Source organism: Poromitra crassiceps (genome assembly GCF_964638095.1).
Source record: "Poromitra crassiceps genome assembly, chromosome: 21".
NCBI lineage: Eukaryota > Metazoa > Chordata > Actinopteri > Beryciformes > Melamphaidae > Poromitra > Poromitra crassiceps.
The window spans coordinates 1,192,293-1,205,511 of NC_139638.1; the positions used below are offsets into that span (position 1 = coordinate 1,192,293).

At 42.4% G+C, this 13,219-nt stretch overlaps 1 protein-coding gene across 2 annotated transcripts; it reads right to left on the minus strand.

Moving 5' to 3' along the window:
- Positions 1–268: 268 nt before the first annotated feature.
- Positions 269–6,116, minus strand: LOC310795454 (G-protein coupled receptor 4-like). Of its 2 annotated transcripts, none has more exons than XM_083657493.1 (4): positions 6,046–6,116; positions 5,450–5,608; positions 3,597–3,781; positions 269–946 (listed from the first exon to the last, which is right to left on the minus strand). In XM_083657493.1, the coding sequence occupies exons 2-4, from the start codon at positions 5,591–5,593 to the stop codon at positions 385–387; spliced, it is 891 nt and encodes a 296-aa protein (XP_083513619.1). In that variant the 5' UTR covers positions 5,594–5,608; positions 6,046–6,116; the 3' UTR covers positions 269–384. The 2 variants fall into 2 exon arrangements, with proteins under 2 accessions (XP_083513619.1, XP_083513618.1); XM_083657492.1 differs by having other exon boundaries at positions 5,967–6,058.
- Positions 6,117–13,219: the final 7,103 nt, after the last annotated feature.

Here is a 13,219-nt window from a genome sequence, read left to right on the forward strand (position 1 = left end):
TTCCTACATGGAGATGACCCTCTCTCTCCCCCTCCTCTTCCTACATGGAGATGACCCTCTCTCTCCTCCTCTTCCTACATGGAGATGACCCTCACTCTCCTCCTCTTCCTACATGGAGATGACCCTCTCTCCTCCTCCTCTTCCTACATGGAGATGACCCTCTCTCTCCCCCTCCTCTTCCTACATGGAGATGACCCTCTCTCTCCTCCTCTTCCTACATGGAGATGACCCTCTCTCTCCTCCTCTTCCTACATGGAGATGACCCTCTCTCTCCCCCTCCTCTTCCTACATGGAGATGACCCTCTCTCTCCCCCTCCTCCTCTTCCTACATGGAGATGACCCTCTCTCTCCTACATGGAGATGACCCTCTCTCTCCTCCTCCTCCTACATGGAGATGACCCTCTCTGTGGTGCCATCATTCGTGGTGATGGTCTCTCCCTGCTCGTTCTCTCTGGTCATCCTGCACCGACACAGGCGGGCCAGCAATTTGTCTATGGCTCCTTTCTTCATGAAAACATAGAGAATCAGATCCACAAGAGGACTGAACTGGAGAAAGATCAGACACAGGAGATAATCAGAAATGGGGCCATTTGAACTTGTTGCTCTCAGGAACCAAAACATAATTGAGGGCAAGAACAGCAGCGTGTAGTTAAGCACCACCAGAACTAAGACTCCCACGATTCGCCGTTTCTCCTCAGGGGGGACAGAGATGGTAGCAGACAGAGCTTTGAGGGTCCCAGCCAGGAAGAAGATGAGCAGGGGGAAGGGGAGGAGGAGGACGATGGAGATGCAGATTGCTTCGCCCAAGGCATTGTGCAATTTGTCCACAAAACGGTTGACAAGGATTACAACGATGGAGAAGGTCCAGACCATGAAGGAGACCACCAGAGAGAACTTGATGGTGCGTCTGAAGCGGTACCACAGTGGGCAGGCAATGACCAAATACCTGAGAGAGATAGATAGATAGATAGATAAGTAGGTAGATAGATAGATAGATAGATAGATAGATAAGTAGATAGATAGATAGATAGATAGATAGATAAATAAGTAGGTAGCAGTGTTGTGTCAGTTCACACTTCACAAGAGCTAGTTCAAAGTTCAGTTCACACAGATTAAAATTAACTAGTTCGTTAATTCACCATTTTGAACTAAACGATTGTTCAGTCTAACTTCTTCTGTTTTGTTTTTTGTTTGTTTTTAGCTGCTTTGAGCAATATCACCAATGCCACTGTTTTTACCAAAGTCACAGGCAGCTCATTCAGGTTAACTGCCTCTCGTCTCTCCCGGCGCTGTGGGAAAACATCCTCGTACGTTACCACACTGTGTGTCTCCCTCATACGGTCGCTCGCTGTGTGTGTGTGTGTGCGCGTGCGTGCGCGTGTGTGCATGCGCGCGTGCATAATCTACAGATAAAGTCAATCGCCAAGTCATCACATGGTGCAGTGCCGGTAAAAATAAAGAATAAAATAAAAAATTGTCTTGCGATCACTGAGTTGATGATGCGATGCGGCAGCAGTGTTGCCAGGTGGGAAATGTTGAATTATCGTACCAGAGGGTCAAAATGATCGTTTTCGGAGGGAAATTATTGTACGCGAGCAGCGGCCGTCTACTTGAGTATGAAATTCCAGCACTCTACCACTGGTAGGAACTAAAATTACTTTGTCCTAGGGGACATGAATGCATGAAGCATGATTGGCTGCAAAGACGTTGTGAGAAGACATGTATAACAGACGTAATATCCATTAGTATATTGATTACAACTAAGTATCACAAAATTATCAAATTATCGTCCATTATGGGAATTTTGGCATTACTAGGCATTCCATTCCTAGTCGCTACCTCAGCCGCGCCCGCCCTGCAGCTCGCCGAGCTGGCCCTGCAGCTCGCATACTGGTCTGTTAAAACTTTCAAAATAATGTAATTTAAACAAGTAAATAGCCTTACACGTTGGGTTGGAGGAGAAAAAGGTATTATTTCAACAAACAAAGTCGCAAACATTGTATCAAAATACTTGTGATGTTAAGATTACATATGGAGTGAAACTGTGGCTGTAAAGCATTAGTCAAAATGTTAACGTTACAACGAGGGTTTTATTTTCAAAGAGCTAAAGTGGACGACCTACTTTCATTCTGGCTGACTTGACGCAGTCTATGCGCCTGGGCTGCACTCAAGCATGAGACGCTTTTTTTCTCTCAGCATATTCCGTCAATGTACAGTAATTAACTGTTAAGGAAGTCAAATTTCAGCCTGTGGGAATCACTGCCCAGCAAGCACGGACGGACCCGGACGAATCGAGAGAGCCCAATCGGGGCCAGCTCAAGTCATATCATGACGAGTCAGATCTGGCCCAGATTATCACTGTATCACTATCCAACTAATTTCACTCACCACTGAAATATCCATGAGGATAACTAAATGATTGGAGTCAATCACGTATTTCTCAGCCTGGGCTATTTGACGCAGTCTATGCGCCTGGGCACTCAAGCATGAGATGCTTTTTTCTCATGCATATTCCGTCAATTAACAGTTAATCGTCAGTTAATTACGTAATTAACTGTTAAAGAAGTCAAACTTCAGCCTGTGGGAATCACTGAATCACTGACTCGCGCTGGAAAAGGGGTGGCAAATCAAGAGGAGGAGAAGCAGGGTCGGAAAATAACGCGTTGGATCACTGCCAAGTGGTTTTAAATCGCCATGGTGTGCATATCCGTCATGTTAAAACCCGCCCAATCTGGGAGTCTATTTCGGTATGTAAATAGACTCGGGGCCAGCCGCAAAAAAAATGTAGGCTTCCTGTACAAAGCGGATCTTCCGCCCGGGACTTCCACTTCCGCGCAGCGGTGCCTTTTAAAAACATACATTTATACTACATACTAAAAGTCAAAATTCTAATATATTCACTAGCGTTCACTATATATATATATATATATATATTATATATATATTCACTAGCGTTCACTATATATATATATATATATATATATATATATATATTATATATATATATATTCACTAGCGTTCGGGGACCAGAACTCTTATATTCACCAGTACAACAAAAGAGCGGCACTGCGTGGAGGCAGAAGTCCCGGGCGGAAGATTCGCGCTGTACAGGAAGCCTAAAAAAAGGTACGGCTGTCCCAGAGTCTATTTACATGCCCGAAATACTCTGGGTTCCCAGATTGAAACCCGCCTCACTTGGAGGGTCGCTGTATCAGCTAAATGGCCCGGCTTGGCAATTTTTAGACTGAAGAAAATGCCAGTAGTTTGCGGATATTAGTGGGATTTTTGGCCAATCTAAAAGGGACTTTAGTTACAGCACTGCCACATTGGATGTCTGGGTTTGACTCTGGGTTGTGGATATATATTTATTTAATCTAGCATAAATACCTATCTATACGAGAATCTGCAGACTTCAATCAATCTGTTTGAACCAGAAATAGCTTTATTATCACAGTTTGGCAAAATGATGACGTAATAAGTGGTTTCCCATTTTCTAGGTAATTGTTACAATATTTCAGACAGAATTTGAACAGAGCATACAGACAGATAGATAGATAGATTGATAAAAAAACACACAAACAACACACAGATCTTACCTTTCCAGGGCAACACACACCATGAAGTAAACACTGGCTGTTATCCCAATGTAGTAAACAAGAGGAGCGACAAGAGAGCGACCAAGTAAATTCAATGCCTCCCGGGCGGCCATGACGCAGAGCTGGATGAGGTCGGAGATGAGGAGGTTGATGATGTAGATCGGCGCAACATGGCCATCTTGCACCTACAGGAACAGTGGTAGAAAGAACGGAATGACCAGAGACAGTAGAAATTCGTTTGAATGAATCAATTGAAAATAATGAATTGAGTAAATACAAGATTGGGGGAATGACAGAATGCACAAATGAATGAAGACATATAGATGAAATACTGGTTGAACAAAAACAAATAAAAGAAACACATGAATCAAGGCTTGGATGAAATAATATTTGACAGAATAAAGATGATTCAATAAAATGCTACACTGTAGTGCTTAACAGGGTGGATCAGTGGTTAGTACTGTTTCCTCTCAGCAGGAAGGATGCGGGTTTGATTCCCTGCCCTGCTGGGAGGAGTTTGCATGTTCTCCCTGTCACAGCGGAGGTTTCTTTCCTCCGATGTTTCAAAGTCATGCAAGTCAGTTGGATTGGACACTAAACTGCCCGTAGCTACGAATCTACTAGGAAAGGCTCCAGTCTCTAGTATTGTGAATCAAAAGAATAAGCAGGGACAAAATAAATGTATGTAGGGGAGAGTGGGGTGAGTTGTGCCAGTGGGGAAGTTGTGCCACCCCTTGTATCTAGAAAACCATAGAAGAAATTGGTCATGTGACCACACATTTTTGAAGAGGCATCCATTTTACTCACTCTGCAAAGAAGGGAGGCAGATGGCACAAGAGCTAAGCACATTAAAGTTCAAAAAACTGTTTTTTGCCTCTCAAAGTACATTTTTTATGATCAAGGTTTATTGATTGTTGTGTCTGAACAATTATAGACAAGCTTGAAAACATTTCACGCATGTGTTAGTGTTTTAGTAAGCTACAATATGAGGCTATACTGTTAGCATGATGTTAGCTCCAAACCAGCTATATGATACAAGTTTGTTAAAATGGTGGGGATGGGGTGATTTGTGCCAAAAGGCCTGGGTTAAGTTGTGCCAGTGCAGTTGCAGTTGATTTAGTGAAATTTTATTTCATTTTGTTCTTAAATGTTTAAATAGACCTTGTTGAAGAATATTGCAGTATTGGCAAGTGTAGCCTGGCTCTGTGATAGTTGATTTTGTTGATTTTGAACATCATTTTTATTTCTGAAAATGTTAAATATGTAGGTCAACTGCTGCTACCGTTTAGCCTTGTTTAACCCTGTTATAGTACACTGGACTTTAGTGTTATCTTTATTTTGTCTTGCTTTGATATAGCATTACAGTATATGAGATGAAAATGTTCTGTTTTACTTCAGTAATCAATGGCACAATTTACCCCAACGTATTCTCTCCAAAGGCACAACTTACCCCGCACCGGGGGCAAGTTGTGCCAAGAGACCACTTTTTTAAGAATAGCCATATTTTTTTAACAGTTTATTTAAGATCCAAAGGGAGTGTTCCCAGTGGTGCACAACATCCTGAAATATATTTACATATTGTAGTTGGAGGCATTACTGTCATGCCCTCACTTTAAAGACACCTCAAGTAAAAAGTGGCACAACTCACCCCACTCTCCCCTAGTGCTTGGGAAGAAAAGGTAATCACCTTTCATTGACTATAGGTAAATAACTGATCGTGAGACAAACAGATGAGACAAAGGAAAATATCTCAATCATAATTCACACCCCTGCATGTGACATCATGAATATATAAATAACAGAGACTGATAGACAAGTACACACAAATGAATAGATCTCAACCATAATCTTACCTGGGAAACCAGAGCATAGATGGCCAGCAGGGACAAAGGAATACCGATGGCCACGACGATCCATGTTGTCACGCTTAAGGTGATTAGTAAGTCAGGGTTCACCACAAAACCTGTGGTGTTGTTTAAGTTTGTGTTGTTGTCCATTCTTCAGCGTGAGACCTGTTGTTGGTGAGAACAGGTCAGGGAAAGATGGAGGGTTTCTTAGCCTTATCAACACTTCTCTTAATACCTCCACTACTTAAGACATGAGGAAGGGAGACAAGTTGTTTACCGAGGTGTAATGCTACAGCAACTTAATCATAATGAAAACAGAAAAAATACGAGAAAATGAAAAGTAATAAAAGCCATATTAGTTTTATATCTAAGCAAGATATGTTGTATGTAATCTCTGATTACTATGCTGTACTACAGTTAGTACAAATAATAATATGAATAAAGACATTAATTAAAAGCAGAATTGAAACTGGAATAAAACAGTCATAGAGCATTACTAAAATAGGTAAAAAGAATAACTTACATGTAGGCTAAGCCTATCTATGGAAAATATGTTGACAGGCATGAATCCTAATGTATGCTAAGTAATAAAACATATTTACAGTTTGAAACCTGCTGGACCACAAAATGTACTTGCCAACGTCCGTGGTTTCTTCATCTGCATCCAAATGGCCAACCCTCATCAGTAATAAGTGTGAATTCCCGCCCAGCAGCTCTACCTACTTCACTATCTACTTCTGCTTTGCAAGTATAGCTTTCTTTCGCAAGATTTGACATCCAGATTTGTCCCGATTTGACATTATGTGGGGGCCAGTGGGTGCTGAGCTCCCGTCAGAGTCACTTCAGGACACTGTGCCACTGTGGGCGGGTGGATCACTTCATCCAGGTGGGCCAGGATGGTATTGCACATGCGGTGCACCATGTCGCACACTGTCGACTTGGCGATGCCAAACACCCGGGAGGCAACAATGTATGGCAGCCCCATGGGCCAGCCAATACAACCCAGGAGGACCTCGACATGCTGCTCCCAGCTAGCCTAGGTAAACCCAGCCCCCATGTGACCTGCTCTCTCAGTTCCCAGTCACTAGCTTGTGACTGTAAGCAGGGTGAGCCTGAGAGCAGGTCACTGGGGGCTGGGTTTACCCAGGCTAGCTCCCAGCCACGTGTCTTCTCCCTCCTCAGAAGGGCCCGAGCGCCTCAAAGGCTGGCCTGGACAGGCGGTAGTCAGGGTGCATGTCCTTGCCATTAGCCATTATAGATGCAGACAAAAGGGGACATGGGGGTTGGCGGTGGCATAGATTACGCTCCTCTCCTGTAAAATACAAAATAAGGTGTCAGAATGTCAAAATAAAATAAAGTCTTGAGGTCACTGAGTTGATGAGAGCAGCGCGCGATGCGAGAGGAATGTTATTCAAATTTGCTTATTGGGTTTTTCAGTTATGCGGCAGGAATGTAAACAGACTCATAATGGCTTGGGTGGAAAAACTCTGGTCTGGGCAAGTCATATGAACGGAGACTTATTACTAACAGTTTGAAGTCCAGGTTGCACACAAGCTGTTTGACTGTAATATCCAGGGCACCATATTGTATGTAGCAACTCACCCTCCTTTCATCAGAAACCGTTTATGCTTTCATCATGCCACCGCCCACCGCCACTCACACCGCACTGTCAGAGGAGAGGGCAGGAGTTGAGTTCAGCGCAGACAACACAGTAAAATGTTTATTTCAACGGAAACGGTGGTGCATTGAATCATGCGAGGAAACCGTAGCAAAATGGTGCACGCCGTTTTCATATTGAACACACACCAGCAGATCTCAGTAGTAAACAATGGAGCCGCACGCAACAATAAAAGTACTCCCGATAGTGAGAAAAACAATGAATGTGCAAAGCCGTATAATAGTCACAAGACAAATAACCGTAGTTCACTACTTTGATTACCAAATAAATCTAGAAAAATAAATAGAAATGAGTGAAAAAGACGAGATGAGAGAGCAGCTCTTGCAGGCTGCTGCCGTGGGGCATCGCAAGTCAAACTACGTGGCCATAATCGATGTCTCCCGGTAGACGTCGACTTGTGGTAGTAACGTCGATATGTCGACGAGTCTATGCAACCACTAGTGTGTGTGTGTGTGTGTGTGTGTGTGTGTGTGTGTGTGTGTAGCTGTCTGAGCCCCGCCCACTGTAGACAGAGCAGAGAAGACAAGCAGAGAGAGACAGATGCATAAGCAGCACGGCAAATTGACAGCAAAACGTTTTTATGCCTCTGCAGCGATAGCTCGGCGCGATATCTCAGGAACGCCTTGAGGGGATTTCTTCAAATTTGGCTCAAACGTGTACTTGTACTCAAGGATGAATTGATTAGATCTGGTGGTCAAAGGTCAAAGTTCAAGGTCACTGTGACCTCACGACCACCAAATAAGAAATGAACAGGAACTTCAAATTTTTTGGGGGCTGTGAACTTAGTCCAAAATTCTAAATTGTGAACTACGAACACGAAGTAGTTCATTTTAAACTGTGTGAACTGAACTTTGAGCTAGCTCTTGTGAAGTGTCAACTTGGACAGCACGGTCTAGCCACGTATTTACAATATTTCAGACAGGATTTGAACACAGCATACAGCAGACAGACAGACAGACACAAACACACACAGATGGTTAGCTACCTTTCCAGGGCAACACACACCATGAAGTAAACACTGGCTGTTATCCCAATGTAGTAAACAAGAGTAGCGACAGGTGAGCGACTGCGTAAATTCAATGCCTCCCGGGTGGCCATGACGCAGAGCTGGATGAGGTCGGAGATGAGGAGGTTGATGATGTAGATCGGCGCAACATGGCCGTCTTGCACCTACAGGAACAGTGGTAGAAAGAACGGAATGACCAGAGACAGTAGAAATTAGTTTGAATGAATCAATTGAAAATAATGAATTGATGAGTAAATACAAGATTGGGGGAATGACAGAATGCACAAATGAATGAAGAGATATAGATGAAATACTGGTTGAACAAAGACAAATAAAAGAAAAACATGAATCAAGGCTTGGATGAAACAATACTTGACAGAATAAAGATGATTCAATAAAATGCTACACTGTAGTGCTTAACAGGGTGGATCAGTGGTTAGTACTGTTTCCTCTCAGCAGGAAGGATGCGGGTTTGATTCCCTGCCCTGCTGGGAGGAGTTTGCATGTTCTCCCTGTCACAGCGGAGGTTTCTTTCCTCCTACCTTTCAAAGTCATGCAAGTCAGTTGGATTGGACACTAAACTGCCCGTAGCTACGAATCTACTAGGAAAGGCTCCAGTCTCTAGTCTTGTGAATCAAAAGAATAAGCAGGGACAAAATAAATGTATGTAGTGCTTGGGAAGAAAAGGTAATCACCTTTCATTGACTATAGGTAAATAACTGATCGTGAGACAAACAGATGAGACAAAGGAAAATATCTCAATCATAATTCACACCCCTGCATGTGACATCATGAATATATAAATAACAGAGACTGATAGACAAGTACACACAAATGAATAGATCTCAACCATAATCTTACCTGGGAAACCAGAGCATAGATGGCCAGCAGGGACAAAGGAATACCGATGGCCACGACGATCCATGTTGTCACGCTTAAGGTGATTAGTAAGTCAGGGTTCACCACAAAACCTGTGGTGTTGTTTAAGTTTGTGTTGTTGTCCATTCTTCAGCGTGAGACCTGTTGTTGGTGAGAACAGGTCAGGGAAAGATGGAGGGTTTCTTAGCCTTATCAACACTTCTCTTAATACCTCCACTACTTAAGACATGAGGAAGGCCGGGGAGACAAGTTGTTTACCAAGGTGTAATGCTACAGCAACTTAATCATAATGAAAACAGAAAAAATACGAGAAAATGAAAAGTAATAAAAGCCTAGTTTAGTTAGTTTTATATCTAAGCAAGATATGTTATGCAATCTCTGATATACTATGCTGTACTACAGTTAGTACAAATTAGCATTACTAAAATAGGTAAAAAGAACAAATTACATGTAGGCTAAGCCTATCTATGGAAAATATGTTCTAAGATGTGACGGCGTGAATCCTAATGTATGCTAAGTAATAAAAAAAATCATATTTACAGTTTGAAACCTGCTGGACCACAAAATGTGTTGCATCTGCCAACGTCCGCTGTTTCTTCATCTGCGTCCAAACAGCCAACCCTCATCAGTAACAGTGTTTCCCCTACCATTCTTCAGGCCTGGTGGGCCCGCCAGGACCAACAGCGCCCCCGCCAGGCCAGAAAAAAAAAGCAAAACAAATTCAAAAAAATAAATAAAAAAAATCCTGCTCTCCCAAAAATTTCAATAAACTTTTATGGCATATTATTACAATACAACAATACTGGTGTTGACAGTGTTGACAGTAATAGAAGATACCAAATCATTCAAAACGATAAACATTTTGCTTTTAGGAGCATTGTGCCAGCGTGCAGGGCTGTTCCAAAATGTGTCAACGTGTGTCATTGCCTGGAAAATGCACATCCCATAATACAACTGTTCGCATCGCATCCCATAATAGTATGATGATACTTGGGACGCCATTGCCAACATAGATGCGAACAGGTTAGCTAAAAGTTTAGCGTCGCCAGCGAGGGCCCACACCGTTGCCGTCGGGGTACGTTTCGAAATCCCTCCAGGCCTGAACATTTTTCTAGGGGAAACACTGATAATAGTGTGAATTTCCGCACAGCAGCTTCCCATTATCTACTTCTGCTTTGCAAGTATAGCTTTCTTTCACAACATTTGACATGCAGGGTTCATGTTATGTGGGGGCCAGTGGGTGCTGAGCTCCCTTCAGTGTCAGAGTCCCCATGAAAGCAGTCAAATCATACATCTGAGGGGGGTCACTAATATACATACTAACAACCATTATTTTAATCACAAATAATGCACTTTTCAATGTACTGTAAAGAGTAAGCCTATTAGCCTATTCATGTTGATGAGATAAATAGGCAAAAAATACATGTCTTCCAAAACAACTAATAATTCTCTCGTCAAGTGTTGGAGTCGAGGGCCTTTCACATTGTAACAATGCCTACTCATGCTTGTTCCGTTGACATATGTGGAGAGGGACCTGGGTTACGATATGTGAGAGCAACATTTGTGAAAGAAGAGGATAAGAGATAACTCCGGAGAAGCTCTAAAGCGGCTCGGGGGGCTTGGTTATACAGGGGGGTGGGGGCAACTTCAGATGCTGAGACTTGTGTGTGTGTATGTGTGTGTGTGTCGGGGCCGGTTCCAGAACAAGATGACTAGGGATGCATCCTAGATAGGAAGGAAGGGGTGCAGATGCCCGGCCTAAGGCCGGGCCCACTCGGGCGAAAAATTTGACATGTTATTTTACTAAAAATAATACATTTTACCATCATTTCAAGTAGAATGATACCACCCAAGCAAGAATATTTCAAGTGTTTCAAGTGCTTTACTGAAATATTTGGACCATATAATGATAATACAATTATCTCAACCTTAAAAGGTTACATATAGGTGCCAAAAAGCCATAAATTCACATCAAAGAACAAAGAAAAACAACAATTATAATTCAAGTTTAAACAGTAAGTGTGCAGCTGCAGCATTTATATTATATATATATATATATATATAAATATATAACTTTTCAACTGAGCATGCAGACAATTAAAATAAGGGTGCAATGCGTGCTTTTGCACCCCCGTAGAACCGGGCCTGGTGTGTGTGTGTGTGTGTATGTATATATATTAGGGGTGTCACGATATTTCGTCGCACGATATATCGCGATATCGAAACGTCACGATATGCGTATCGTCAGAAAAAAATGATATCGTAAAAAAAAAAAAAAAAAAAAAGCTCCTGAATAATAATAGAACAAATTTAGCAGAATCAACACGCATGAGTGAGGGGGTAGACTACTACTGGCATGGCAAAACAGCTCAAGGGGTACATAAGATTACATAAGTTTAGGGACCATTGAGCACGAGTTATTTAAGAAATAGATTGTATACTTTATTTTTCTTTCACCATGCAACAAACATTTAGTTTGTGACAGTGTGACACATTCTATTGCAAGAGAAGCATTATCTTCCATGTTGTTTTATAGTTATTATAATAACAATTTCCAAAAACAGCATTTGTTTAGTGTTTTGTGTATTTCAAATGAAAGACCTTTTTTCCAGTATTTTCCCAGGGCTCCCTTGAAAAGAGGTTTCGATTTCAACGGGACTCACATGGTTAAATAAATGATAAATAAATACATAAAAATTATTTACTTTTGTTAAAAAGAATATTGTTAAAATATCGTATCGTATCGTTATCGTGAACCCAATATCGTGTATCGTATCGTATCGTGAAATTAGTGTATCGTGACACCCCTAATATATATATATATATAATTGTATATAGGCTAGTAGCCTAATATTATGAAGTAGTACAGTACTGTTCTCTGAAACAAATCTCCAATGGTAGTGCAATTGGAATCTCGCTGGAAGCAGCTGCAAGTTATCTGGTGGACCTGGAAATGCTTGTGTAGCTGTTCAGATATACATTTGAGTAACATTACTTATCCCTTGTGGTGCAGATTGATTAAAACAGGTATTGTGTCTTTGTAGCATTTTGCCAATGCGGTTGAAGACTGTTATGAGCTCAGCTGCATTAAGGAGCAGAACTCACGGTGCAGTCGTCTAAGCGACTGTTCTCTGAAACAAATCTCTAATGATAGTGCCTTAACATTGGTTGGAATAGCGCTGCAAGTTAACTCATGCAATGAACCAGGAAATGCTATATAACTACTGACGCAAAGTGAGTTGACTTGAAAGCCAGTTCATGATCCAGAACACCGGCACCAGTGCCTTTTGGCCTGGCCTGGTTGTGAGTGGAGTCAAATTCCCGACCTGAATTATGGTCTCAGTCCGCCACTGATTGTATTGTATTGTATTGATACAAGATGATGTTTCAACGAAGAGTTCAGTGTTTAGTTTTGATGTGTAATTGTAGCATCCACTTTTGGGATAATTAATGTAGCCTAATAATTAAGATGCAGGGCTGAGAATCATTGAGCTAAATTTGATCAGAATCCATGTATGTGCACTGTGAGATGTCATGTGTGATGAATGGAGGGACACATTAAGTTAAGTTATCCTTTATTTATCCGCATGGGGATATTCATCCCCAATAGACAAAACAGACAAACAAATGTTTCCTTTAACTCTGCTCTCAGGTGTCACATTCCCAACAGTTATCAGTGACTCTACTCTGGGTGGTGGAAGGCTTCTCCCATCTCTTGACCTCCTCCCAACATTTCTTCGCTCTCTCTCCCTCTCCTCCTCTTCCTACATGGAGATGACCCTCTCTCTCCCTCTCCCCCTCTTCCTACATGGAGATGACCCTCTCTCTCCTCCTCTTCCTACATGGAGATGACCCTCTCTCTCCTCCTCTTCCTACATGGAGATGACCCTCTCTCTCCTCCTCTTCCTACATGGAGATGACCCTCTCTCTCCTCCTCTTCCTACATGGAGATGACCCTCTCTCTCCTCCTCTTCCTACATGGAGATGATCCTCTCTCTCCCCCTCCTCTTCCTACATGGAGATGACCCTCTCTCTCCCCCTCCTCTTCCTACATGGAGATGACCCTCTCTCTCCTCCTCTTCCTACATGGAGATGACCCTCTCTCCTCCTCCTCTTCCTACATGGAGATGACCCTCTCTCTCCTACATGGAGATGACCCTCTCTCTCCTCCTCCTCCTACATGGAGATGACCCTCTCTGTGGTGCCATCATTC